This window comes from Nymphalis io, chromosome 6 (genome assembly GCF_905147045.1).
Source record: "Nymphalis io chromosome 6, ilAglIoxx1.1, whole genome shotgun sequence".
Taxonomy (NCBI): domain Eukaryota; kingdom Metazoa; phylum Arthropoda; class Insecta; order Lepidoptera; family Nymphalidae; genus Nymphalis; species Nymphalis io.
Genome location: NC_065893.1, coordinates 5,299,710 through 5,326,008, shown reverse-complemented (window position 1 = coordinate 5,326,008; position 26,299 = coordinate 5,299,710). Strand labels below are relative to the sequence as shown.

The window sequence follows — 26,299 nt, the reverse complement described above, 5'->3', positions numbered from 1 at the left end:
GTTGTAAATTTGTAAATATCAATTGTCAAACGAGTAGGCGCGAACGCGAGTAGTGAAATATCGATATATCGAACTTATTATTTAGAAATATCTATATTTAGTACTATTTATTATTATTATGTTATTTATGTTTATCTATATCTTAAAGTGAAAAGATATATATCTCTTTTTTCTTCTTAATGATATAGTTTGCGCAATGTCTAATATTTAATAATTACATATTTCTATATTGTATTTGATTTAATAAAAATATAATCGGTTTCAGAACAATTCATAAATACGATTCACGCTTAGGTTATCTGTTGATATTTTTTAAAATATCGGATATTCGTTATCTACGTAGACAGAGAAACAAAGTTTAGTTTCTCTGTCTACGGATATCTACATATTTTAACCGTTAAGGATATTATCATATTTTTACTGGTATCGGTTGTTTGACCTTGGGTGTCATTTTAGAAATTGCTATTATTTTTATGATCTATTTTATTTTCGTTTTATGTTTTCGCGGTCGCGTTGTTAGCTTTGTAATTTAATTACTCGTTTTTTTTTTAATTTTAAGTGTTTTTCGTAACTCATGTATTTTTTCTTGTTTAGGTAGATGTATATAATAATTTATGATGTGTGTCAAATAATGTACATATTGTATTGAACTTTTCAAGGAAATGAGGTATTTAGGGCAAGTGTTAATATTCATTAAATGTAATTTTAAGAATGATTTTTAGTTAGATTAATGTTTGTGTTAAATACAATGAAGAATTGTCTCGTCCCAATACGAGCGTAATTTTCGATAAATCCAACTGTAGGCAAAAAAGACAAGGGCTCTTCAGGCATTTTACAGATATTTTTAAAAGTCAAATTAGATCAAAAGAGATACGAGTTATTACTCTTTCGACAACAGTTAAAAGAGATGTATATACGAAGAAATGAACTTAAATACGCCGGCATTACAAAAAAACATCGCTATTACGCAGCCTCATAAGCATGAAAAAAGTATGAAGGAAAGTTCATTTCACTGATTTTTAAATTCGGAACTGCAACATATCTATTAATAAACAAATATTTACTTATTTAACCATGTTATTATCAATAACAAAAATAAACCAATACATAATATATGCGATAAACACAAATATTAATATTAATCTGATATCATCTGGTACTGATTCGATTTCCGAGTACCATAGACTCGATACAATATCTAGATATTGAAATATATAGATACGATATCCGATATTCAAAACCGATATCTAGATACGATACGATATCGCTTCAAAGCGATATTACCCATGCCTAGTCTATTTGTTTCTCTGTCTATGCCTATGTATTTCTCTGTCTACGATACCATATGATACCTATTGATTTTTTCAATTGTCAAATGTCAAATAAACGTTTTATGTTCTAACATTTCTAAGTTCATAATAAAATCATCAACAATCTAAGTTACAAAATAACTATTGTTGCAGGATTAACTCAGTTAACCTTCACTCTTTAAAGCTGGAGTCACCTAATGCTGAGAATTACTTTGTATACAGAGCAAAAAGAACTACAATGGCAACCGGTACTCTTAGCCAATATATTCAGACGGTGGAAAGAATGTTTAGACTTGGAGAAGGCCACGAACTGGCGCGACTTTTGTCCCTTAAAGATGCACATGTTGTTAATAGAAACCTACGATCCAGTGATATTGCTACCATGGTGGAAGGGAATTGCGTAGCTCCCCTCGATGAGCTTATTATCTGCCATTTATTATGTGTGAAGGTATAAATAACACTTAATTTTCTATTTATTATAATTTAACGAACTATATGTACTGTAATTAACGTTTTTAGATATTGATAATAAGCTTTACTGTCCAATTTTGAACAAATTTATCATTTCTTGAAATGTAGTACAGTGTAATCCGTTTATTATGAATCCGCCTATATTGAAACCATACTTGTCCATGACCGTGCTTCAGTTCATGTGTCTCCATTAAACTAATTAGCTAACAATAATATGAATTTCTTTATTTTCTAAGACTGTATGACTTCTGTTTAGTATGACATTTTGTCACTCCTCTTCATGTCCAGTCCAATAGCTGGTTCTACTATGATATATTTATATTAAAAATAAATGTTTTATAATTTGATTTATTAAGTGTAACAGTTGCCCAATGCATTACTTCTATTAAACACATGATATAACTAGTCATCATAATTATATCGAAGCTGATTGTTGTTGCAGGCCATCTGTGAAAAAGAATTCTTGGAAGCTTACAGTCACCAAAGTCAATGTGTCGTAACTATTGTGAAGATTCTGCAAAATCAAAAGGAACAAAATTGGTGTCTTCCTTTAATGTACACTGTGTGTTTGGATTTAAGACTGGTTGCACAAAAAGCTGAAACAGGTAAATACTGTTTCATTTATTTTAAACCATAAACTAATATCACCTTTACAATTCTGCCATCTTTTGTAGAAGACCTTATTAAAACTTAACAGTTTTAGTTGCTTAGTTTTGTAATTATATGGGGAGGTACTGACTTTTGGAGAGGATGGTTAGCCATCCTCAAAACAGGATATCTTATAATCTAGCTAGGATGACCCAAACTGGACTCTGAAATGTCTTTGTTAACTTCAATTATTGCTTAATTTTTCTCTCATCTAGACAAAGTAAATATAATGTGATATAAACTCTTATGTGAATATTTTTTTTATTATTATTTTTATTCATTAAATAGTTGTCAGAGCATTTCAATTTGCTTAAAAAATATACTGAAACTATTATTACATAGTGTTAGAACATGTGATGAGTGGATGGTACCTATTGAGACTTGCACGAAGCCCTATCAAGTATCCAATTCAAACCAATAGACAAGTCTGTTGCAAATAGTTTTATCTCTTGTATTACATTAATATTATTTTATGCATCATGGATCAGTTCTATAGATAGAACTCCCTTCCCTCACTGACTCAATCTATTGAGGAAATAAGCACTCCTTTACGAATAAAGGGCTGGCTAATTATTTTGCCTTAGGTTACAAAGCTTACTAGTTGCTGGAAATTCAAAATCATAATCATATCAGACCTACCACCATTTTATAGATTAGTTGCATGTCACGCATGCAAGAAAGTAGTTGATTGTGAACTAACTAACTTTCCAATTTAAACATGGAATGAAAGTTTGAAATGTAACATTTATTGAAACATGTGAATGGAACAAATCATTAAAAATATCTCAATAATTTTTTTTGTTTACATTTTAGCCCAAAGTAATGGCAAGATTTTGGAAAAAGCTGCTGAGAGCTTGCTTTCCTGCTTTAGAGTATGTGCAGCCGACAACAGAACATCTGATGACGATACTAAACGACTCGGCATGTTGTATCTCGTCAATCAACTTCTCAAAGTTTATTTCCGCATCAATAAACTGCATTTATGTAAACCGCTCATAAGAGCCATTGACTCTTCGCCCCTCTGGTACCAGTTTCCATTGGCTCAGCAAATAACATACAGATACTTTGTAGGACGTAAAGCAATGTTTGATTCTGATTATAGAATGGCAGATGAATATTTATCTTTTGCATTCCAAAAATGCCATAGAAAAAGTCATAAGAATAAAAGACTTATATTAACATACCTAATACCAGTTAAAATGTTGCTTGGCTATATGCCAACTAGGGGTCTATTGCAGAAATATGATCTGCTACAGTTCTGGGACTTGACGTCCGTTGTTAAGAATGGTGACTTGAGAGGCATTGACAGAATAATGGAAATGCACGAAAGTTTTTTCATTAAGGCAGGTATTTACTTAATTGTCGAGAAATTGAAAATAATTGCATACAGGAACCTTTTTCGGAAAGTATTTTTGGCTGAAAATACACATCAGATTGAAATAGCCAGTTTTCAAGCTGCTTTGCAAATAAGTGGGCAAGAGGATGTGGACTCCGATGAAACACTGTGCATTGTAGCCAATTTGATATTTCTCGGTAAGATTAAAGGTTACATGTCATACCAACACAAAAAAGTCGTCGTTAGCAAGCAAAATGCATTCCCGCCATTATCGACTTTGTAATTCTTTGTGCAGAATAAATGTGAATTGTATCTTTTGAATAGTTCTTAACAAAATTGTCATTCTTAAACCCAATTCCCACATACTTTTTTGCATTAATTTTAATTTAAAGTGGTATTGCAAATGAAACACTAATGACATTAAAACTTTTTTATTAAATTCATAATATATTTCAAAGAATAATATAGATATAATAAATTTTACGCCGATTCCTTAGCATCAATCCTAACAATGCTGAATTAAGTCTTGCAATATATTTAATTTCTAATAGATTTCTCTAAGTCTTCAAGTAGATTTTCAAGTTATTACTATTAAATAGATAAGAATTTTAAGATAGAAACTTACATTGTGATGTGCTTTGTGATATCGGTTAAAGAGAAAACAAATAAAGTTAACAGAGTAATGATATGTCTCTGTAGCAGTACTTCTGATATGCACTTGCAACTGTTTAAAATTATATTCTCTCATAAGTGTTTCAATTTATTGAACAAGTTATTCTTAATATTCGATGCAGATTGAAAGTTATTCCAATGATCAGAAAGCACATTATAATGTTTAATTATGAAATAGAAAAATATGTATTACAAGTTTCTGAGTAAATATTACAATTTTTTTCTATATATGTATAATACTTTATTATAAGAATTCTATTATAAATAATTTACATTAACATTTATCCTTTAAAGATACTTACGGATAAGCCACTTAGGTTTAAAAAAAAACCAATTATATTTTAAACATAATTGTGTATGTTTCTTACAGTCAGTGATGTCAGTTTAATTTAAATAGTATTAATAATACTGTATTATCCATTTTCCAAGTGTTTTAGTTGCCAGTTATAAAATTGCTTATCTGTAAATATCTTAAATCTCATTCTTTTACCGATATATAATATGTCTATATCGATAATACTTATAAAATGGTCTGAAATTTTAACAATTATGTAGACTGTAATCATTATATTTCGTCTACTAAAGTAATAAATGTCTATTAACCATATAAAAATGTATGTGTTAATGTAACTTGAATATTTATTAAATCTAACCAGTAGATGTTTAAAACGAAACTCTTGTTTTCATCTGCTACCTTATAACATATAAATAAATAATATTAAGTATGACGTAATTGTCACAAGCAATATTGATTATTTCCTACGCTAATAATAATCGGCTATATTTTTATAGTATTTTAACCATCGAAAAGCTCAAATTAATCTTACGATCTACGTTTTGGCATTATGTAATGTATGTATTTCCTAAGGAAATATTAGCAAAACTAAGATAGAGATCAAATCAAATGGCAGGAGACTTGAAATGCGAAGTTATACGTTTGATTTAGTTTCTCTCGGCAAAGGAGGATTTATGCATAGGCGGTCCTTTTAGGAGTTCATCTTTGTAAGCTGCCAGGATCGCTCGGGACACGCTCGGTTCTGAGGCGCTCGTCTCCAAGAATTGATGCATTATTCTGTAAAAATATCACTCGTATTGAAAATGTTCCTTAGCTCTCATTATTGTCATTATTATATTATTATTATTATTATTATCATTATTCATCATACTTGGTTGGTACATAGATTATCATACCGAACAACTAAGCACGTACGCCAAGACGCAACAACATAAGTAGATAAATAATTCCATACACAAATTTAGAGTGAGACGAAATATTTATTATCTTCCTCGTGTAAAGTGATTTATTATTAAATTAAATTCATGTTACCGGTTAGACGGAGATAGGCCAAGTCCATCCCGCGCCTGCAGAAGTTCGGGGTGATCGTTGATCGTGTCTGTCAATGCTGCCATCATCACGTCTAGAACATTAATAATTATCACGAATGAATGACGTTGATCTGGTCACATGAGGTCGATAGTTTTCTAGTTACGTGACCGTGCTTATAATTTACTCGTTCCAGTTTAGACAAATTCAATGAAATGTTACACAGTACCGAGCACTTTCTTCTGTATGGTGCGCGACAGCTGTCCGCGCTGCGCTTCGAGCTCCAGAAATGCCATGAAGCGCTGCGTGGCCGCGCGCGCCGACACCGCCTCGCGCCCCAGCGACTGCGCGAACATCATCTGCAACGCGCGCACACCTCAACCAGTAATAAACATTTGCTCTCCGTGGCTATCGTTCACCCCTTTTCATCGATACGGTGACGTGTATCGACGAAAAGGTTAACGCGGATGTCGAGTTCATTACTCGCCCAGTTCCGCTCTATTTCCAAACTCGGTCGAGCAACAGCAACAAACCGGACTTACACTGCAAAATGGTAACGAGCTTAGCTTTCCCACCGGCATTTTAGGGGGTTTTTTTGCGAATTTTTATTATATTTCCATTTAACTGTAAGGGAAAACGAAGTATTACCGGCATGAGTAGAAAGTGAAAAATGGAAATAAAATTAACCGTTGAAAGACCGTACGGAGTCCGCCCTGCTTATCATTATTATTAAAATAAATATTAAATAAAATTAATGACGTAATATTTTAGGAAATTAGTTCGAAACAAGACAAATAAAGATGAATTATTATTAGTAATGATTACGTCGACGTTGAAATCTCACTACTCAATTGTTACGAAGGATATAATGAAGTGGACGTACCTTAGCCAGTTGGTAAATAATCTCCTCCAAGGTATACTCGGTGTACAAGGTGTCGGCCGCTCGTAGCTTGTCCATCATTTCCTCATACTCTTCCTCACTGATGACTGGAGTCTCACGATCGTAGTCAGACGTGCCTTGAGTTAGAAATTACAATTAAATAGAATGTTCTATATTTACTGCTCACTTCTCCTAAAAGAGTAAGCCCTTACACTTAGCCCAGCTGTGGGATAATAACAGGTTGTTACTTCATATTCATTAAAAAATGCATTCAAGTTACTTCGACATGATACATTATGATGACAGCTGTTTCTTTTGGAGACTTGGCACCACACATGTAGGTACATTTAGGAGATACCGTTATCCCTACAACAGCATTGTCAAAAAAAAAGTCCCGCGCTTATTTTAAGTCGTGATTTCGTTGGTGGACGGAAAGGATAAGCGCGACTTGTGATTGTTGAATGTGATTAATCATGTTATTTAGATTTTTGAGGCTAATTAAGTGAGTAATGTACATCAATTTGTATGATTTGGTTTTCTTATTATAAAGACCAATTTGAAGTTTTTATAAAAACTGTTTCAATTCTGGATGCTATATATATATCGTATAATTAATATACGAAAATATAGAGGTGCCTAATACACAACTAACTGGGGAAAAACGTTTAGATAAAAATAAAAGCTAGATCTCAAGGATAAATTAATATCCATATTGTATATATTGTGTCCGTTCTCCTTTTAAATTTAAAATAGTCTAAAAAATGTACTAAGAGTGTAAAACAAATACACTAATAATTTGAACAAGATATTTCGTATAGTAGTTATTGAAATGAAGAAATAACTTTCTTTATTTATTTTTAGTGTTAATGAGAAATGCTATCAAATGAACAAATTTTTGGTGCTGCGTAAAAACATGCATAAATGATGTGCTAGATAATCTACTTATATTTAGGCACGTCAAGTGACTAACCAAAAGAGAGCGTCTTATGTTTTTAAAACGATGTCCAACAAAATATAACAGTATAAATTACTGTTAACTCAAATTTTTTAAGTTGAAAGTTCTTTGCACAATACAAAAGGAACCCTTTCTGTGAGCGTGGTTTGACACACGACATTTAGCCGTTATTTTTATAAATACATAATGAGAATAACTATCGTATATAATCCAGTATGTAAACTTTATTTTATGAATTTTCTTAAAGTAACCATAAAATAACCCCAAATGGCGTAAAAAAGAAAAGAACTCGCTCAAGAGAAATAAGCAACGAAAATGGAAAAAGTTTTTAGGATATACGAGTAAGTTATATCGTATTACTTTTTGTTATAAAAGCTATATGAATAACGATTAGGGACAAATACCTTCCTTACAATTTCACAGTTTATATTGTAGTAGCGCTCGTCTTACTAAAAACAAACTCCTTTAAAGAAGACATCACATCATTAAAAAAAAAATTAGTTATTCACATTGATTTTATTGTATTCTGCAAGTAATGTTAAAAAGCAATTTTTTACAAAATAGTTCACATGTTCCTTTTGATTTTATATAAAAATATAATATAACTGATATTATAATGTTGTATAGGTCGGTAAAGGTCGCTGTAATTCGCAATTGCAGCGATAACGCTCGCGAGTAATCTCCGCTTTTGATAAATATTTGTATAGGTTATATGAATGTTTGCCGTCGTATTCCAATCGAAAGAGTAAAGATAAACAAACCTTAGATTTACATATTCCAAGCGAATTTCTTATAGTTCCGCCGTATTATTGTACAACAAACAGTTCTTGATTAATATACCTTTATTTATAACACAACATTATTCTACTAAACTTATAATATAGCCACTTTAATTTACCTTCCAAAGTTTCGATTATAAATACGCGGACATTCAAATATTTTTCGCAAATCCAACCGCGTTAATTTGATGTCAAAGTTGTTTATTTGTCTTTACGAGGAATAAATTAAAAAAGTAATTTGGTTGAAATAGCCTATAGATACTTATGTGTGTTGTGTTAAAGCAACCTTCTTAAACAAAGGGTTTCACTTATGATGTTATAATAGACCTAAAAAATAAAGACCGTAAAATTGAATTTGACTTACGTATGACATTCGTCTGAAGCATGGGATCGTTAGTCCGCTTCACGGGCTCAGGGCGCAGGTCGCTTGTAATGGGTAGTGAGGGTATCGCGCCGAGGTTGTTACTCATGTCCCACGTTTTTTCAGATATGGAACGGATGATGTCTGGGCTTCCACCGAACGGAAACGACTGGGGAGGTATCTGGTGGTATTGGTACTCCTAAGGAACAAATATGCAATTAATATGTATAACTAATTGGTTTTAAATCTAAATTTTTTTCGACCTATGAGTAATACAAATAAATTAGCTAATACACACAATGACTAAATCGGAAATAGACCAGTTTGCGCTAGCCACCACGGACCTCGGGCCAATAATTAGTGTTAGAAGTGTCAATTTTGAATTATTCTTTTCTTACCAATTACTTCATAATAAAATATATGGGGAATAGTGAAAAATTACGTCGCAAAAAAAATAGTGTTACAACGAATATGAATTCTATAATGACATTAGCTGAGTCAAAATTTAATATCATAACTGTAGAGGAATAAAAAAGTGTTGGTCTACGAGTGCCATTAAAAAGGGAAAAATAATTTTAGGCTAAGAGAGACCTTAGATACAATATCAGAAAGAATTTTCATGAATACAAATTATATATCGGATGAAAGCGAGGATGAACATAATTACTGAATATCTGGAGTTATAGAAATTAATGATTAAAAATTACGTCTATATACCATTTTTCATGTATCAAAAAAAACTTTATTTATCAAAAAATGTATATTATCTGCCGTTAATAGTGCCCCGGTACAAACGCAAAAATCTCTCCAAAGTCATTTAAGTGTGTGTAGGTGTGTATACCTTCATCAACCAACCGATCTATTCACCCGGATTAAATCGGGAATATATCGTAACCGTTATAAATTTGTCAAATTATCTTAAATTTGAAGTTAGCGCCGGTTTGCAATGTAGATTTTACCGAGAAGACCGGCAGAAATTGAGTAGTTATTGTTTTCTGACAATTAAGTAACACAGGTAATTAAATAGAATTTAATTATTATTTATTCTACACAGAAATCAACGACTACTAACTCTACATGTATCGACCTATATATATTTATATTTGACATCATTTGAGACTAAATTCATTTACTTAGGCACTGTCTAAATTACATTAAATATCCTCCTTATTATACCGATAACATTGCTTGAAGTCGATATTAAATATATAATCAATATAAAATATAGTAAGTATATACAGACAAACAAGATGTAGGTACTAATATACCAGTATTATGAATATAATATCTAGATGTACTTCTAATATATCAATGCTATTTCCTAGCGCAGTATGAAATTCATTGAACTGTTATAATTAAGTTATTTACTAGACCAAGAGTAATCAATATCGAAATACTGTATTCTCAAATTATTAACGTCACATCAACCTCTAAAGTAACGCGGTACATGTCGCCCGAATACGTATTAATTCGGGTCACTGATCGGCTGAGTCTGAATTGAAATATTGTGACAAATGCTCAAATGTCTTACAACTAGGTCAGGTTTAGTGCATAGGAAAAACAATTGAAAACCGTACGATACCTTTTGATGTTTTCTTTCAATAAATGAAAAATTCATGAACCGAAATTAATTACACTAGTATAAAACAGTAGGCTGTTGTTTTGTCCACCAAGCTGAAGCTACTAGACTGATTTTGATGAAACGATAAGTATATATATATATATATATATATATATTACTATGATGACAAGATCCGGAGTTATACAATAAAACTATATATGAAATAATAACTTAGTAATTAACTAAAATCTCAATGCTCAAGGCAGCAGGTATCAGCTAACATAATTAAGAGCTTAACGAGAATCTGTAGTTGTACAAATATCAAAAATTAAAATTATAACATAAGTTATAACAAGAAATACAAACAATGTACCTTAGCATTTTGTTCCATTATAAAGTTTCTCAGTTTTTCTTGTTGCGCGCTCTCCTCCGCTTCCTTTATATTCTGCGTGTAGTGAGCGCGGAGGTAATCGATATTGAACTTGATCTCCTGCAGAAACGCTATGGCCTCTTCTTTTGTCATCTAAAAATAACTTTCACATTAAGCCACCCTTATTAAATAACAGGACATAAATATATTACATATAGTTTATAGAATAAAATGCCTTGAATTTTGAGTGACTTAAAAAAAAGTCAAATGAATATTACGCATATTTAAAAACTCACCATTCCTTCTTGTAGAAACTCTTCGATAGCCGTTGTAACGCCCCGTTCGTCTCCGGTCCAGAAAACATACTCGGCCATATCCAGCGGAGAATATTGCACACCCGCGTATGAAGAGTAGTGATCCATCTGATAGAAGTTACACGTAATATAACTTTCACATTTTATACATAATATGTATTCGCGGTTGATTATTTTTATAAGTATATTTCTTATATTATTATTGATTTGTTATCCTTCCTATTGTTATATTTTATAATATACAGTATATTATAAATTCTAGCTGCTCCGGGTGGTTCCAACCGCACTAAGTTACTGCACCTATGTGTAATCTAATCGTGTGTTGTAGCATATTACTAAATAGTTTTTAATATAATCTTTCTAAATATGTATCTTTCGCCAAGGTGGTTGTACAAATTGGAGTGGTAAGTTTTAAGAAAAGTGCGTATATTTTTTTTTTTTTTATAGAATAGGAAGGTGGACGAGCATATGGGCCACCTGATGGTAAGTGGTCACCAAACGCCCTTAGACATTGGCATTCTAAGAAATGTCAACCATCGCTTATAGCCAATGCGCCACCAACCTTGGGAACTAAGATTTTATGTCCCTTGTGCCTGTAATTACACTGGCTCACTCACCCTTCAAACCGGAACACAACAATATCAAGTATTGCTGTTTTGCGGTAGAATATCTGATGAGTGGGTGGTACCTACCCAGACTAGCTTGCACAAAGCCCTACCACCAGTACTAGTATAGTACAACAACTACTAATTCTAATTTTTGCAGTACTAAACTGTTTCTTATATACGTGCTATAGCTTTTCTATTTAAACATCCGCTTAAACTATCACTTTGATAGTTATATTTATCTCAATTTTCTAAAGCAAGTATGATAAACTGTTTTTTCAAAAAATAATTCTGTCAAAAAATGTTATGACGAAACTCAAGTCTGGTCGACTCGTAAAATATGTTAACGACAACATTTACTTTAGTTACGCTTCGTAATTCTATTTTTAGCGTAATTGAAGGTAGCCGTGAGATTACTTTTATTGGGTTTAATATCTTGCGCTAATATTAACGGCTATTGCATTTATAGTTAACTTTTATAATATTTTTGTTATGTATAATATATTAATGTAATGTTTTATCATTTGCTTTTTGATATAATTCTATAATATTAGTTCGTATTTAATCGACACCTACTAAAGCAATACTAATACTAATTCGATTTTCTAAAAAAAAAGTTATTCTATTTTATGTATTCCACATAAATATAAAATATTAATAATTTACAAAGCCTAGATGGCCTCGTGGTTAGAACGCATGAATCTGTATCGATGATCGGGGGTTCAAACTCGAGAAAGTACCTCTGAATTTTTATGTGCCTAATTTGTGTCATTCATCTCGTGCTTGATGGTAAAGAAAAATAGCGTGACACCTGCATGTTTCACTGAAATTCTATTATAATGTGTATTCTACCAACCCGAATTGTGGTGGAATAAGCTCCAAACCTTCTTCTCAAAAGGGAGAGAGGGTCTTAGCCCAGCTGTGGGATATTTAGAGGCTTTCAGTAATAATTTACAAAAAAATCGCGCTTTCGTTTCTTTTTTTTGTGCCTACTGCGATTAAATTGTTTAAGTAAGCGCAGTGTTCATTTTTTTTCTAACAATGCACTCCAAAAACTATGTTAAGTGAGTGTCATATAATAAATGTTTTTTTGTTGTTTTTTTTTTTAATATTAATAATTTAATAAGTAATAAGTTTTTTTTTAATATTTTGTTGTTTTTTTTAATATTAATATGGTTTGTCTATAATATTAATATGCATTTGCCTTACATTACCGATTTGGCAATCGTTCTTTGACTAATACCAGCAACTTTCATATAGAAACAAACGATAACGCTGAGTTTAAGTATTTAACGAATTAAAAAAAAATATTGCGACAACAGTACGTTTTGAGAACTTAATCCTTACATTATTATTCATCTCCTTGGTAGTGTCGGCGTTGAATGCACGCCTTACAGCTGTGTGTCCATTTTGGGGAGTGTTCGTCCCAGACCCAGGTTGGATCAAGCGAGCTGCGCCGTGGAATATCTGTAAAAAGTTTATAATTAAATGCGTCCTTTTATATAACATCAAACTATTCATAAATCTTTAACTGACTTTAGCGGTTTGTTCCTCGGGTGCAATGGTTGTAGCAGCAGTCGCGTCTAGCATGCTTACGTGCGATCCATCTTGTACGAAAACTTTGTGAACATCCTCAGCGTGTAAATCAAGCTGAGTCTGTGCATGTACAAGAGGCTTCTCATCTCCCGTCGCATCAACTGAGGCGTGTTGCTCTAGCCGAGAAACAAGTTCACCGTTCGCTTTTACAGAATCTGTTAAATTAAAAGCTCCATTAATACTGAACATATTAATGTAGGAATTTAACTTCAAAGAAATATAAATCTTTATATAAATAAACGAAAGGTGTAAAAGGCTATAAGGAGCTTTATATTACATTACAACAGCTACGATTTACTATATTAGATTTCTCGTGATGTCATAAAGGCATACACGAGCTTGTAACGACAACTTATTTTTTTAAATTCTACATTTTTTATACTAAATGTACTAAAGAATAAAAAAATAGGCCTTTGCTTCGTTTCTAAGCTTTTTTTTAAATTAATTACTTGTATCACACATCAATACAAGTAGTGAATATGATGTTGTACAACGTCTTACGAAATAAACGATTAATAATAATAACTAGCATTGTCAATGATTTTAATTTACTCATTTTTTACACGAAATATAACAAATAATTAATGATCATCTGTTGTGCCTGTATACACAGGTTTTGACACGGTACTTTTTGTAAGCTTTTGGTTTAAATATCCTACTTTTATACTACATACTAAAAAAAATAAGACAGATTTCGATGTTCACGTATTACGATATTACGATAAGTTTAATTAGCCAGGTAATGTACATTAATATCAATGTTGAGTAATTAATCTAAACAGCTATATAATATGATGTCATTAAATTAGATATTAAAAATAAATATATATAAAAACGACAAATGTATTATTGACCTGAAAAAAAAGCTTACGCAAAATTCGTTAGCACTTTTATTATACACTCGGGTACTACGTATATTTCAAACATTCTAATGAAAGTCAAAGTTTATTTGTTTGATTTAAGCTTTATTAAGTTCTTTCATTAACCATTAAATAAAAGTACAACTTGTATGATTAATTTTTGTTATCGTTTTGTTACACAACAAAATTAACTTCATTAAAATGTTGATACTTTAGAGTGACGTGATAACAATTTTACAACTATTATTTTCTAACGAGTACAGCTCTGGTTCGGACACATCATCACGACGATGCCAAAAACAAAAAAAAAATATATCAAAATTATAGAGAGACTTCAATTGATTCTAACGTGTCGTACGCATTTAGCGTAAGCTACACTTGGCAGCTACCCGAAATCGTTACCACATAGAATATTGTTATCATATGGCTTCATAGTTATAAACACAGCTTTAAGGTGATATCAGACACATTCACTCTGTACTACTGTTTCTGTTTAATTACATAACTGTGTCGATCCAAATGTATTTACACCAAGAACAAATTACACACTTACCAAGTCGGTGAAATTCCATATGTTCACTTTGTATTCCAGGAACGGTCTCCTTACTTGTCTCTTCTGCGGAATAACGTTACATTAAGAAATAATTCCATTATATGATATAATTGTATGTGATGCTTTTGTCGAATTTATTTCACAGTATTTTACTTTAGAGTTTTTTTTTCGTCAAATAAAAGGCATTTAAGCTTTTTGCAAAAATTTTTTTTTCATATTAGTGTTTCTAATATAGGCTTAAACTAACACCGAGTTACACAAAAAACTGATAATTTTTAATTTTATATTTAAAATAGCTAGGCCAACTAAAAAAAATGTACCAGACGATATGTGGTACCACCGCCGCCGTGGTAGACATTGTCACTATAAGAAATAATAATATAAATAAATAAATTAACTATCCCTCATATCAGTATTGCGCCACCAACATTGTACCTTGATGTTATGTCCCTTGTGCATGTAGTTAAGTGTAACTATAGTAACTATTGTGGTTTGGCCGTGTCGCATGTGTTGAGCTGTTGGTATCTAGAAAGGCTTCTCTAAAGCCTTACCACCAAGTACAAAACAAACAAACGATATTCATTTAAAAGCAAAAATGTGTTTTTGACCGATAAAAGTATTTTTAAATATTTATAGTATCAAAAGTACAAACACGCTCAGTTTCATCTATATGTTTTTACCTAGCAACACAAATTTGATTTCAGTGGCAAATGACTCCTACCATAACTAATAATTTAATTGTCTTGTACGCTCGAGATGGTTTTTTTTAAAGGAATATAATAGGAAGGCGGTCGAGCACATGGGCCACCTGATGGTAAGTGGTCACCAACGCCCATAGACATTGGCATTGTAAGAAATGTTAACCATCGCTTCCATCACCAATACGCCACCAACCTTGGAAACTAAGATGTTATATCCCTTGTGCCTGTAATTACACTGGCTCACCCACCTTTCAAACCAAAACTCAACAATACCAAGTACTGCTGTTTTGCGGTAGAATATCTAATAAGTGGGTGGTACCTATCTGGTAGACGAGCTTAGACAAAGCTCTACCACCATCAGACAAATAGAACCTTATAAGTTTGTAATAAAACAATTGTTATGCATAACATATAAATAACTGTAACATATTAATTTTTAATTGAATTTAAGCTGTACTTACAAATTGTTTGACTGAATAGCTACAAAATTTTATGTAAGTATGTGTTAAATAATTATTATTCGGTTTTCGGCAAAACAAGCATTATCTAAGATATAATGTCACAGGTAATATTTTACAGCAAAAGTAGAGAACTACAGTCACTTTAGCTCCACTGCGTAACACCTCATAAATATTTACATCACGGTCGGACTTGTCAGATGAAAATCGTGAGATTTATGTTTCTACCAAATAAAAAATACACAGAGTTCATAAATTAATCCTACGTGTTTCTTCCTTTTGATTATTTCTTTAAATTTCATATTCATCGTAAACATGATAGCGAATAAATAAGGATTGAAAGAACATTTTACTTAAGGAAATGACCAAGATATAATTATATAAGATGATTACTATGTTCATATTGTAAGCTCAGTTATTTATTGTAATCTTTTGTTATATGCAGGAATGCATTAAGAAACGAATGTGTATTTCTTTTTAACGATATTACTCTTATACTTTAGTAGAATTTGTAAGTAAAAATTGAATGTAATTGAAGAGTAAACATATTTACGATAAATCGTCTGCACCACTTGTGAAAACTGATAATGTCGACAAAGATATTTACGATTTTAGTAAGTACGATAGTAGTAACTTTTTTATTTTACTACACAATATAAAATAAATAAATATTTTCTTCCAGTAGTTATTATTATGCTTCATATTTTCTGATAGCGAACCTCGACTTCGCTCGAATTGTGCGTGGGATTGACTCCGCCTCCAAGTCTCTTCTATAATTGGATGGTATTTATTTAATTAATAATCGTAACCAAATCAGTAATACCATTAATAGGGATCAATAGTGGTGATGGAACAAAAAAATATCAAGATATTGAGATCAATCGCTCAGACACATGCAAACCGAACACTGGATGATGTGTGTACGTGTATTCGTTAATATTAACAGGATGTACTAGCTAATTGTGTGATGAGATGGCCTAGTGGTAAGAACGCGTGAATCTTAACCGATGATCGTGGGTTCAAACCCGGGCAAGCACCACTGAATTTTCATGTGCTTAATTTGTGTTTATAATTCATCTCGTGCTTAACGGTGAAGGAAAACATCGTGAGGAAACCTGCATGTGTCTAATTTCATTGAAATTCTGCCACATGTGTATTCTACCAACCCGCATTGGAGCAGCGTGGTGGAATAAGCTCCAAACCTTCTCCTCAAAAGGGAGAGGAGGCCTTAGCCCAGCAGTGGGACATTAACAGGCTGTTACTGTTACTGTACTGTACTGTACTAGCTAATTCCAAGCTCCAAATTCCAATTCTCTTTTATATTCAAAATATTCTTTAATAATATTAATATTAAGTATTTACGTTAACTTGTTAAACAAATATCTATCAATGGTTAGAAACCTGAACCTCAGACCGAGGAACGCAATTAAAGAACTACTTATAACATAAGTTCATAAAATAATGTTACTACGACATAACTATTACTATGTGGTATTCGATAAAATAAAAAACTATATTTCGTCAAAAGACAAACAGGAGAAACAACAGAAACAATTTATTTTATTTTATTAATATACACTTTCTTCTCTGATCTAAAAAAAGCGCTAAAAAAGATCAATTTATGAGAAGCAAAGCTAAATGATAAACATGAGATAGTAAAGAGCGGTCGATGTGTGCCAAAAGTTTTTAACAAATTGATGAAAATGAAAAAACTTGTTATCTTTATGTTTTTGTATATATCCTTGATTTGGTCAAAGTCGAATTTACCTCATGACGTACCTACGTCATTACACGTATTTACGACTTACCGAGGAGAGCAGGACCCCCTTGTGCTTGTGCTTAATTTGTGTTTAGAATTCAGCTCGTGCTTAACGGTGAAGGAAAACATCATTAGGAAACCTGCATGTGTCTAATTTCATGGAAATTATGCCACATGTGTATTCTTCCAACCCGCATTAAAGCAGCGTGGTGGAATAAGCTCCAAACCTTCTTCTCAAAAGGGAGAGGAGGCCTGGAGTGGGACATCAACAGGCTGTTACTGTACTGTATATATCCTTGTAAAAAAATACATTTTTATACGTCTCGTTGACCACTACTATAACTGGATTTCGTTGCTTCTTAAATAATAAGAAACGTACTACGTACTACGTTATATATTTTTCTGAAACATTGTCTTACAATGAATTTTCGTTATTTAATAATAAATATGCGGTATACTTAATGTAAGACCTTTTTTTTTTATAGAATAGGAAGGCGGACGAGCATATGGGCCACCTGATGGTAAGTGGTCACCAACGCTCTTAGACATTGGCATTGTAAGAAATGTCAACCATCGCTTACATATCCAATGCGCCACCAACCTTGGGAACTAAGATTTTATGTCCCTTGTGCCTGTAATTACACTGGCTCACTCACCCTTCAAACCGGAACACAACAATATCAAGTATTGCTGTTTTGCGGTAGAATATCTGATGAGTGGGTGGTACCTACCCAGACTAGCTTGCACAAAGCCCTACCACCAGTAATATATGATTTTAAATAATTAAAAGGGTTTAAATAAAGGGCCGTTAATAAAAGGTAATCGAAAGATTCTTCGTAGCTAAGAGTACCTAATATCTTAAATAAGAAGATACTCGAAAATGTAATAGCCATTGTCGCTATCGGCTAATGTTGTTTAAATCGATAACACTATCATGTTTATCAAGCTTTAGCGTGACATCGATAAAATTTTATATAGCGGAAAATCATAAACAGGAAATTGCTTGTTATGCGAGGGCATTACAAGCAATTTCCTGTTGAGTATAATGTCTGAAAGCGCAAACGATCCCAGAAATCAACAGTGCTTTGGAAGTGTAAGGACGAACCGATATTATGCATGGTGATATTTTATTTTAGAGTATGAAATAACTTTCGGCAGATATAAAAAAAATTCAACAAACTATAAATCCGATCAATATGTAGTCAGGAGGATTTACCAGGTTTATTAAGCAAACTGCATGTTCATTATTTCATAAAACTGGATGTATTTATGTTTTTTACATATTTAATATAAAGATCAATTTTATTACTTTTCTTTCCGGAACTATATAATAAAATAAAAAAGTTATAAGGATAAATTTAATTTGCATAAAATCCAACCATAATTTCAAAACGTTTATCAAAAAGAGCAACTTAATTACGACTACGACGTAGCGCGTATGATTATGAAATCTAATTTAAGCTAATTTTACGGTTGTCGTACATTCATGACATAAAAATGTAACATTCATTACGTAGGATTTCTTTTCATTTTGTAAAAAAATTTTCGCATCAACTTACTTACCGAAGGTAGAATAAAAAACTTACCCCTTTTTAGATTTTCTAATTCTTTTACTGGACCATCCTGCAAGAGAAATAATATTCGATCAATTACTGATCTACAATCATATGTAAGGTACGCTACGAAACTTTCTTAACCATACCAAGTATTACATAAAATAATGTTATAAACTATACGATAACATGATTTCCACCAACCCGCATTAAAGCAGCGTGGTGGAATAAGCTCCAGACCTTCTCCTCAAAAAGTGGAGAGGAGGCCTTTAGCCCAGCAGTGGGACATTCACAAGCTGTTACGGATGATTTAACTTATCTTCCAAACATATGGAGATACATAGTATGTACTAACATAAAAATTGTAACTTTAGGATAATTCTGCTATAATTGGAGTAGGTTTAAAAAAACCTTCTACTCAAAAATTAGAAGGTTACTAAACTGAGGTAGCTTAGCAATGGACACATACCGACTGTAACTTTATTCTTAAGCCTAAGTGATCCTAAATTATTTAAGAGTGACACAAAATCGATGACATAACAACATCTATCATAAGCTTAAGGAGCTAGCAAGACAGGGCGCTAATTGAATCACTATAATTGATAAATTCTTAAAAGTAATTCAAGATTTCCTAATTTATCGAAAAGAATATAGTTTATTATTCTTTTTTAGTTAGTAATTTACCAAAATCTTATATTTTCTCACGTACAAATTCTACGAATAATTGATTCCAAAGTTCAAATTCTGACAACCACCTCGGCTGTTCACAACTACATCTAGCGATAGATGTAGAAATTTATAAATTGTAAAGGTAGATTTAATATTTTCATAGAAAAATTAAAAAAGTCCAAAACTTCTTCATTATTATAGCGATAAAAATAAAATGTGTGACCAAAAATAAAAGTAGAGACGTTAAGAGCGTGACTTCGATGTAATAAATCTTATTTGCATACTTTAAGCTACAAACCTCGCGCCAGGAATATTAAGAAACCTTAAAATTACTGAATCATTATAATGTTATGGCAATCGCCAATGTGTTTTTTATATCAAAACACATTGTAGCAAGACTATGCAAATGTATTTCTTGAATTAATGAAGTAAAACTTCTTATGTATAAGTGAATTCTATAAAAGTTTCACATTAAGTTAATAAAAGCCTCATGATGAGATTTTTATATACAAAAAAACAAATTATCGTGTTAAATTGAAATAAACATACTGTAATTATCCAATATCGACACACGTTACGTTACGTTAATATCAGCGTAATATTAAACATTATACTTTACCACTAAAGTAGACTTATGTAAACTGTTATAACGGTTGACGCTTAAGATGTGTTAACTTTTTAATACAGACGATGTTTTTGGCCCGTCGTACATTAACAATCACTGGTCTGACTGTCGGAGAATCACTTTAAATGTATACCTAAGTAATAATAATCATTTTTAATACTCTTTATTTATAGTAATAATAATATGGTTGAATTATATAAAATAAAATAACGCATAATTAGAAATTAAAGTATAAATGTTTTTATTTTCCTAATGACCCACACTGTGTACATAAAGGTTAAATTAATTCTAAACCCATTTTGTTATTATGTAATTCAATAACGCTCAGAAAAAATATAAATAATATATCTTTATGAAATAAACCAAAAGTATAATTATTTGATACTTACAGATTTTACTTCTCCAGGATCCTGATCTGAAATGAAAAAAAAAACATTTAAATAAGAGCATATAAAAGTAAAACATATTATATTGCATCACGTAATATTTAAAGTGCTAAAGTAAAGTCGAACCGCGGGGCAGGCCTCCTCACCTGTCCCATCACGTTCTAATACACGTTACACATTTAAATCCATACGATGTTTTCTTTCATTGCCGAGCACGACATGAATGATAAACACAAATTATGATAATTTATCTCTCATTATATCAATAGATCGAATTAAAAGCTACAAGTACATAGCTATATATTCAGTAAGATTAATGGAGTTGTGTTCTAAACTTAACCACTAATCGAATTTATATTTAGGTCAACAACGCATGACATCCAACAGATGACAGCGGCGAGTTAGATTGACACACAAATATTATGTTAACATATATCGCCAAAATTTTCCAACAACCACGTGTCGGTACGTTTTCCATCCAATATTTTAGCAAATATTTATTCTTTTTACTATATTTATTTATTTATTTATTTATTTAACACTTTTTGCACAACATATACATAAAATGAGTGAAGTAGGAAACAATCAAAGAAATAGAAAATAAAAAATGGTGCGCAAAGGCGGTCTTATCGCTTATAGCGATCTCTAACAGACAACCTTTGGTGAAAGAATTTTGTAAGAGAACAGGTAAGTGCATTTACATATAAAAAGGAGATACTAAATATTTAATAGACTACACATATCTACATCCCACTAACCACATATACATACATACATACACACACATACACATATACATTCATACAAATATACATATATATACATATATACACACACATATATAATTATTACTTAGCATATACATATTATATATAATTATAGAGTATAAAATTATATATAGATAAATTATAAACCACATACTATTTCATACATACATACATACCTTACTTGGAAATGGACAAATAATAGCTTTTCAAGCGGTATTTAAAAATACTCAATGAATTCGACTGCCGAATATCTGTAGGCAGTGCATTCCAAAGTTTGATGGTTTTTGCAGTAAAAGAGTTACTGTAGGTTTGTGTCCGGCTGCAGGGAGTAACTAGCTTATTATCATCCGAAGAACGCAGGTTGTGTGCGCTGTCGCAACCAAGAAATTTAAAGCGTTCTTTAAGGTAAGATGGTGTGTGATCGATATAAATAATAGAGTAGAGAAGAGATAAGGCGTGTAGATTTCTTCGTAGTCTGATTGGCAGCCACTTTAACTGAGACCGATACTCGGAGACATGATCAAACTTTCGCAGGCCAAAAATAAATCTTATGGCTATATTTTGCAGCCGTTCTAATTTATTTAGGAGGTCTTCAGTTAAATCCATGTAGTAGACATCAGCATAGTCCAGTATTGGTAACAGGAACGTATTAGCTAAACTGATCTTTGCCTTGATAGGCAATAGGTTTTTCCATCGCCTTAAGAAACCAATGATAGCGAAAATCTTACGACTCATTTCAGTGATTTGAGGTACCCAGGAAAAGGAAGCATCAAGAAGTAGTCCAAGATTTCTAACAGTCTCTTGCATGTGTAATATTTGGCCCTCAAATAAGATTGGAGGTAGATGTTTAACTTGGACCCTCGTCAGAAGCTTATGACTGCCAAATATAGCCACTTGCGACTTGCTCGGGTTCACTTTGAGACCGTAAGATTTACACCATTCGGATATCTTTGCCAAATCATGATTCAAGGTTGCAGCTGCCTCATCGATACTGTCTAAAGGAGCGGTAACGTAAATTTGTAGATCATCAGCATATAGATGATAAGAGGAGAAAATAAGTGAAGAGAGAGTATTAATGAATATAGAAAAGAGAAGAGGAGAGAGCACACCACCTTGCGGGACACCGGAAGGAATATCTAGATAGGATGAATATTTATTATTAGCCATTATGCATTGCTGTCGGTTAAACAGATAAGAGTGGAACCATTCAATGACAGTAGAATCTATGCTTAGCGATCTTAGGATTGCCAAGCATATGTCATAGTCGATGTTATTAAAGGCATTTGAAAAGTCAAGGAGAGCTAGTACAGTCACGGATTTGTTATCAATACACTGGCGAATGTCATCACATACCTTAACAAGAGCTGTAACTGTACTATGGCCTAATCTAAACCCAGATTGAAAAGGGCACAGGATTTTATTAATAGTGAGGAATTGGTTTAGTTGAGAGTGAACAACACGCTCTAACACCTTTGAAAGAAATGGAAGAACAGAAATAGGTCTAAAATGAGAAGGAAGCAAAGGATTGGAAATTATATATTATATAATTTCCAATCCTTTGCTATATTTATAATATGGTATCGCTTAACTTATAATATAATAAAATATTCAAAAGAAAATCTGTTCCAAAAGTTTAAAATTCAATTAGTTTCTATTTTAAAATTAAAAAGTAAAAGTAGATTTTTGTTACAGTAATAAAGTAGGCTTAGATCAAAGTCATAATCATACAAGAATCTCGAAGAACTCCCGCAGGAATAACACGTTCTGGATATAAGTGTATTCCTCGAGCCAATAAGAGCCTTTGTACGTACAATGATTTCTTACGATTAACATAATAGTTTTACATACTGCTTTCAATATAATCCTTTTATAAAACTACACTTAGTGGAGTTTTATATGACTACACAAAGATTTAATTAACTGAAAACTGTAGAGAAAGATAGATTTTTTTATGATCACAATTTACGTGAAATGTAAATTGACCGTATTTTACGTTCTAGTGGCTTAATGCAAGACCGCAGACCTTGGGTTCAATTCCCAGGTCGGGCCAATAAAAAGGTATCGGTTTTTCTGTCTTTTCTGTCAGAAAATTCTCAGTAGGAGTCCGGAGTCTGGAAGTTGGAAGCGCGTACACTCCCGTGCCTCGGAAAACGTGCCACGTAAAGCCGTTGATCCTGCGCCTAAACTTTTTCCGGTCGTGTCAGATTGCCGTCCCATTGGATTATGAGAGTTAGGGAATAGAGAGTGTACCTGTGTTTGCTCACACACTTGTGCACTATAATATCTCCACGCAGGAGATTGTTAATCTCTCTTGAGATTAGCCGCCGTGGCCGAAATCGCTCTGGAGGATATTATGTATGGCATAAGAAGCCAGCTCAGGTAGTCAGCTGGTCATCTTACCTGGGAAATTACCAAAATCAATGAACAATTCATTTTATAAACAATAACAGATAAATATATAATATAATATGTACATATAACAAAAAATTACGAGCGTATAATTTTCAAAAACAACCGTTTCAATATGTAAAAAAAAAATTAATATTAAAAACTAGAATTTTCATCAACATTTTAGGCCAACGTCTGACAACCGTAACCAATGAATTTCAATCTCCGTTGACAAACACTTTCAAAATCCGAAAAGGCAATATTACCCTTTTGGCATAATGAATTTCTCTGAAGTTGACACAGCTTTACAAAAATACCTCGTCTTTTAAGCTAGATAAGGAATATAGGGGAGTTTATTATTTTTATGATCAAAATACTATATGGATTTAATAATAATAGATTTTTCACAGCCGATGCACGATTAGTTATCTTTCCAATCTCCGAAAACAAAAATGTGTTAAATGTAAATATACGAAGCACATTTACTTTCAGAATAGATGGAAAAAAACCAATGTTCGTTAAGGAATTTCGCCCCAAATTCCTTGCCGCAAGTCTGCGTCTTGTGATCCTTTCTTTATCTCGATACCATTTCGACATATTTATAGACATATAGTCATATACATAAAACTACCTCGTTGGTCTAGCGACTAGATATAAGGCCTCAGATCCCGAGAGCCTGGGTTCAAAACCAAGGTCAGGCCAATAAACCAATAAAAAATTGGGTTTTTCTGTCGATAGAATCTCAGCAGCAGCCCGAAATATGGAAGTTGGAAGTGTGTACACTTCCATGCCTCGGAAAGCAAGTAGAGCCGTTGGTCCTGCGCCTTAACTCTTTCCGCTCGTGTCGAATTGATATCCCATCGGATTATGAATGTAAGGGACATGCACCTGTACATGCACCTGTGCATGGGCACGCACTTGTGCACCATAAAATGTTTTACGCAATTTGGTAATCTCTCTTCAGATTGACCGTCGCGGCGGAAATCGTTTAGGAGGACATTATATATAAAACACTAATTCCTGGAAGAATCTTGAAATGACTGTAATATGTAATAAAATTTTAAATGCTAATAAAATATTATGTAATTAATGCTATATATATTTTTCCTTTACAATTAGTAGTTCAATGTATTGTTACGTAATAATTTCAATGTATTCATTTACCTTTAATTTTAATATTATTATAATTTTAATATTATAATAGAATGCTGGAAAAGATCGTTATGTAGCGATAAGTCCAAAGCCAAAGTTGTATGCTAATCTTATTTTTGTTGTATCCAAATTTTATATAATTTTTTCTTTGTGGTGATGTACAATAAAGTATAACACGATAAAGTATAGTACAATAAATCGTTTCAAAGTCTATCAGTTCCATGTCATGTGGTTATATGTAACTTAGACGCACAACTTGAGTGTGCTCATACCGAAGTGAAGGATTTCCGTTCGTGTAGTGCCTTTGTATTTTAGCGGTCGATATGCTACGAGCTTTATCACCCATTGTAACAAAGGTTGATGCTTGAAAGTCTTAAGAGAAAGTACTTTAGAGACTGCTTAATTGGCAAATAGACTAATTCTTAACAACCAAATGATGGTGTTCTAGTATATATTGTTTAAAGCTCTAACAGGCGGCATTTTCTTTTTTTGTATTATATATATTGTCCAAGTCCTTACAAATTTATTATAAACTTTTGTTTTAACGGACGGGCAAATGGACTACCTGATGATAAATGGTCACCACTACCCATAGACAATGATGCTGTAAGATATAATAAACATTCACCTTCGGAACTTATGTGTTGTGTATCTCTTGCGCCTGCAACTACTGCCACAAGATAATACAAAATGCCACAGATTGTACAAAGCCCAACACCAAGTAAACTTTTATCCTACTGATTGTTTCCTATGGCAGATCTATATTTAACTCTAAAACCAAGGTGGATTAATGTGGTGTTATATAAGTGAGCTAGTGTAATTACAGGCACAAGGGACATAACTATTCTATATAAAAAAAAAACAATTTGAACTAAACATGTTACGCAATAAATCTTCGTAGCTACGTTGTTTTGATATTCAATTAAAACTTCAATGAAAGGGTTGTTGAGTACACGTTGTCACGTTGTTCATCGTCCGCCCCGTGCCGACCTAAGGAACTATTTATTATTATTATATAACATTACTTTGTCTTTGCTTTGAAATAACAATAATGACTGACAACTCCAATGCCGTTTAATACAGAATATTATAGAAGAGCTACTATTAGAAATAGGATTATAACAGATAAATTATATTATTACAAAAGACCGTCACATAATAGCAAAGGCAACGTGAAACTTAATCATCCAAGAAATTGCTTTGCCTCTTTCTTAGCTTGTGAATAAATTAATATTTGTTAAAATGT

The 26,299-nt window shown here is 32.3% G+C and overlaps 2 protein-coding genes across 2 annotated transcripts in view; one reads left to right on the top strand and one right to left on the bottom strand.

The window, feature by feature from the left end:
* The first annotated feature begins 1,367 nt into the window (after nucleotides 1-1,367).
* Nucleotides 1,368-4,086, top strand: LOC126768976 (PCI domain-containing protein 2). The gene is made up of 3 exons (XM_050487490.1): nucleotides 1,368-1,758; nucleotides 2,224-2,386; nucleotides 3,243-4,086. The coding sequence occupies exons 1-3, from the start codon at nucleotides 1,549-1,551 to the stop codon at nucleotides 4,046-4,048; spliced, it is 1,179 nt and encodes a 392-aa protein (XP_050343447.1). The 5' UTR covers nucleotides 1,368-1,548; the 3' UTR covers nucleotides 4,049-4,086.
* Nucleotides 4,087-4,186: 100 nt separating this feature from the next.
* Nucleotides 4,187-26,299, bottom strand: part of LOC126768941 (uncharacterized) — a 51,543-nt gene continuing 29,430 nt past the window's right edge. Inside the window, exons 3-14 of the mRNA XM_050487417.1 lie at nucleotides 20,750-20,775; nucleotides 19,100-19,136; nucleotides 14,596-14,658; nucleotides 13,123-13,337; nucleotides 12,934-13,053; nucleotides 10,964-11,089; nucleotides 10,671-10,820; nucleotides 8,740-8,935; nucleotides 6,645-6,778; nucleotides 5,991-6,120; nucleotides 5,765-5,855; nucleotides 4,187-5,509 (exon numbers count right to left, since the gene is read on the bottom strand). Coding sequence (XP_050343374.1) covers nucleotides 5,380-5,509; nucleotides 5,765-5,855; nucleotides 5,991-6,120; nucleotides 6,645-6,778; nucleotides 8,740-8,935; nucleotides 10,671-10,820; nucleotides 10,964-11,089; nucleotides 12,934-13,053; nucleotides 13,123-13,337; nucleotides 14,596-14,658; nucleotides 19,100-19,136; nucleotides 20,750-20,775 — 1,418 coding nt within the window. The 3' untranslated portion in view covers nucleotides 4,187-5,379. The remainder of the gene's footprint in view (nucleotides 5,510-5,764; nucleotides 5,856-5,990; nucleotides 6,121-6,644; nucleotides 6,779-8,739; nucleotides 8,936-10,670; nucleotides 10,821-10,963; nucleotides 11,090-12,933; nucleotides 13,054-13,122; nucleotides 13,338-14,595; nucleotides 14,659-19,099; nucleotides 19,137-20,749; nucleotides 20,776-26,299) is intronic.

Coding starts and splice junctions, on each gene's coding strand:
- LOC126768976 (XM_050487490.1), top strand. CDS start 1,549: ATGGCAACCGGTACTCTTAGCCAATATATTCAGACGGTGGAAAGAATG. Junction 1,759..2,223: donor GCCATTTATTATGTGTGAAG/GTATAAATAACA, acceptor TTGTTGTTGCAG/GCCATCTGTGAAAAAGAATT. Junction 2,387..3,242: donor TGCACAAAAAGCTGAAACAG/GTAAATACTGTT, acceptor TTTACATTTTAG/CCCAAAGTAATGGCAAGATT.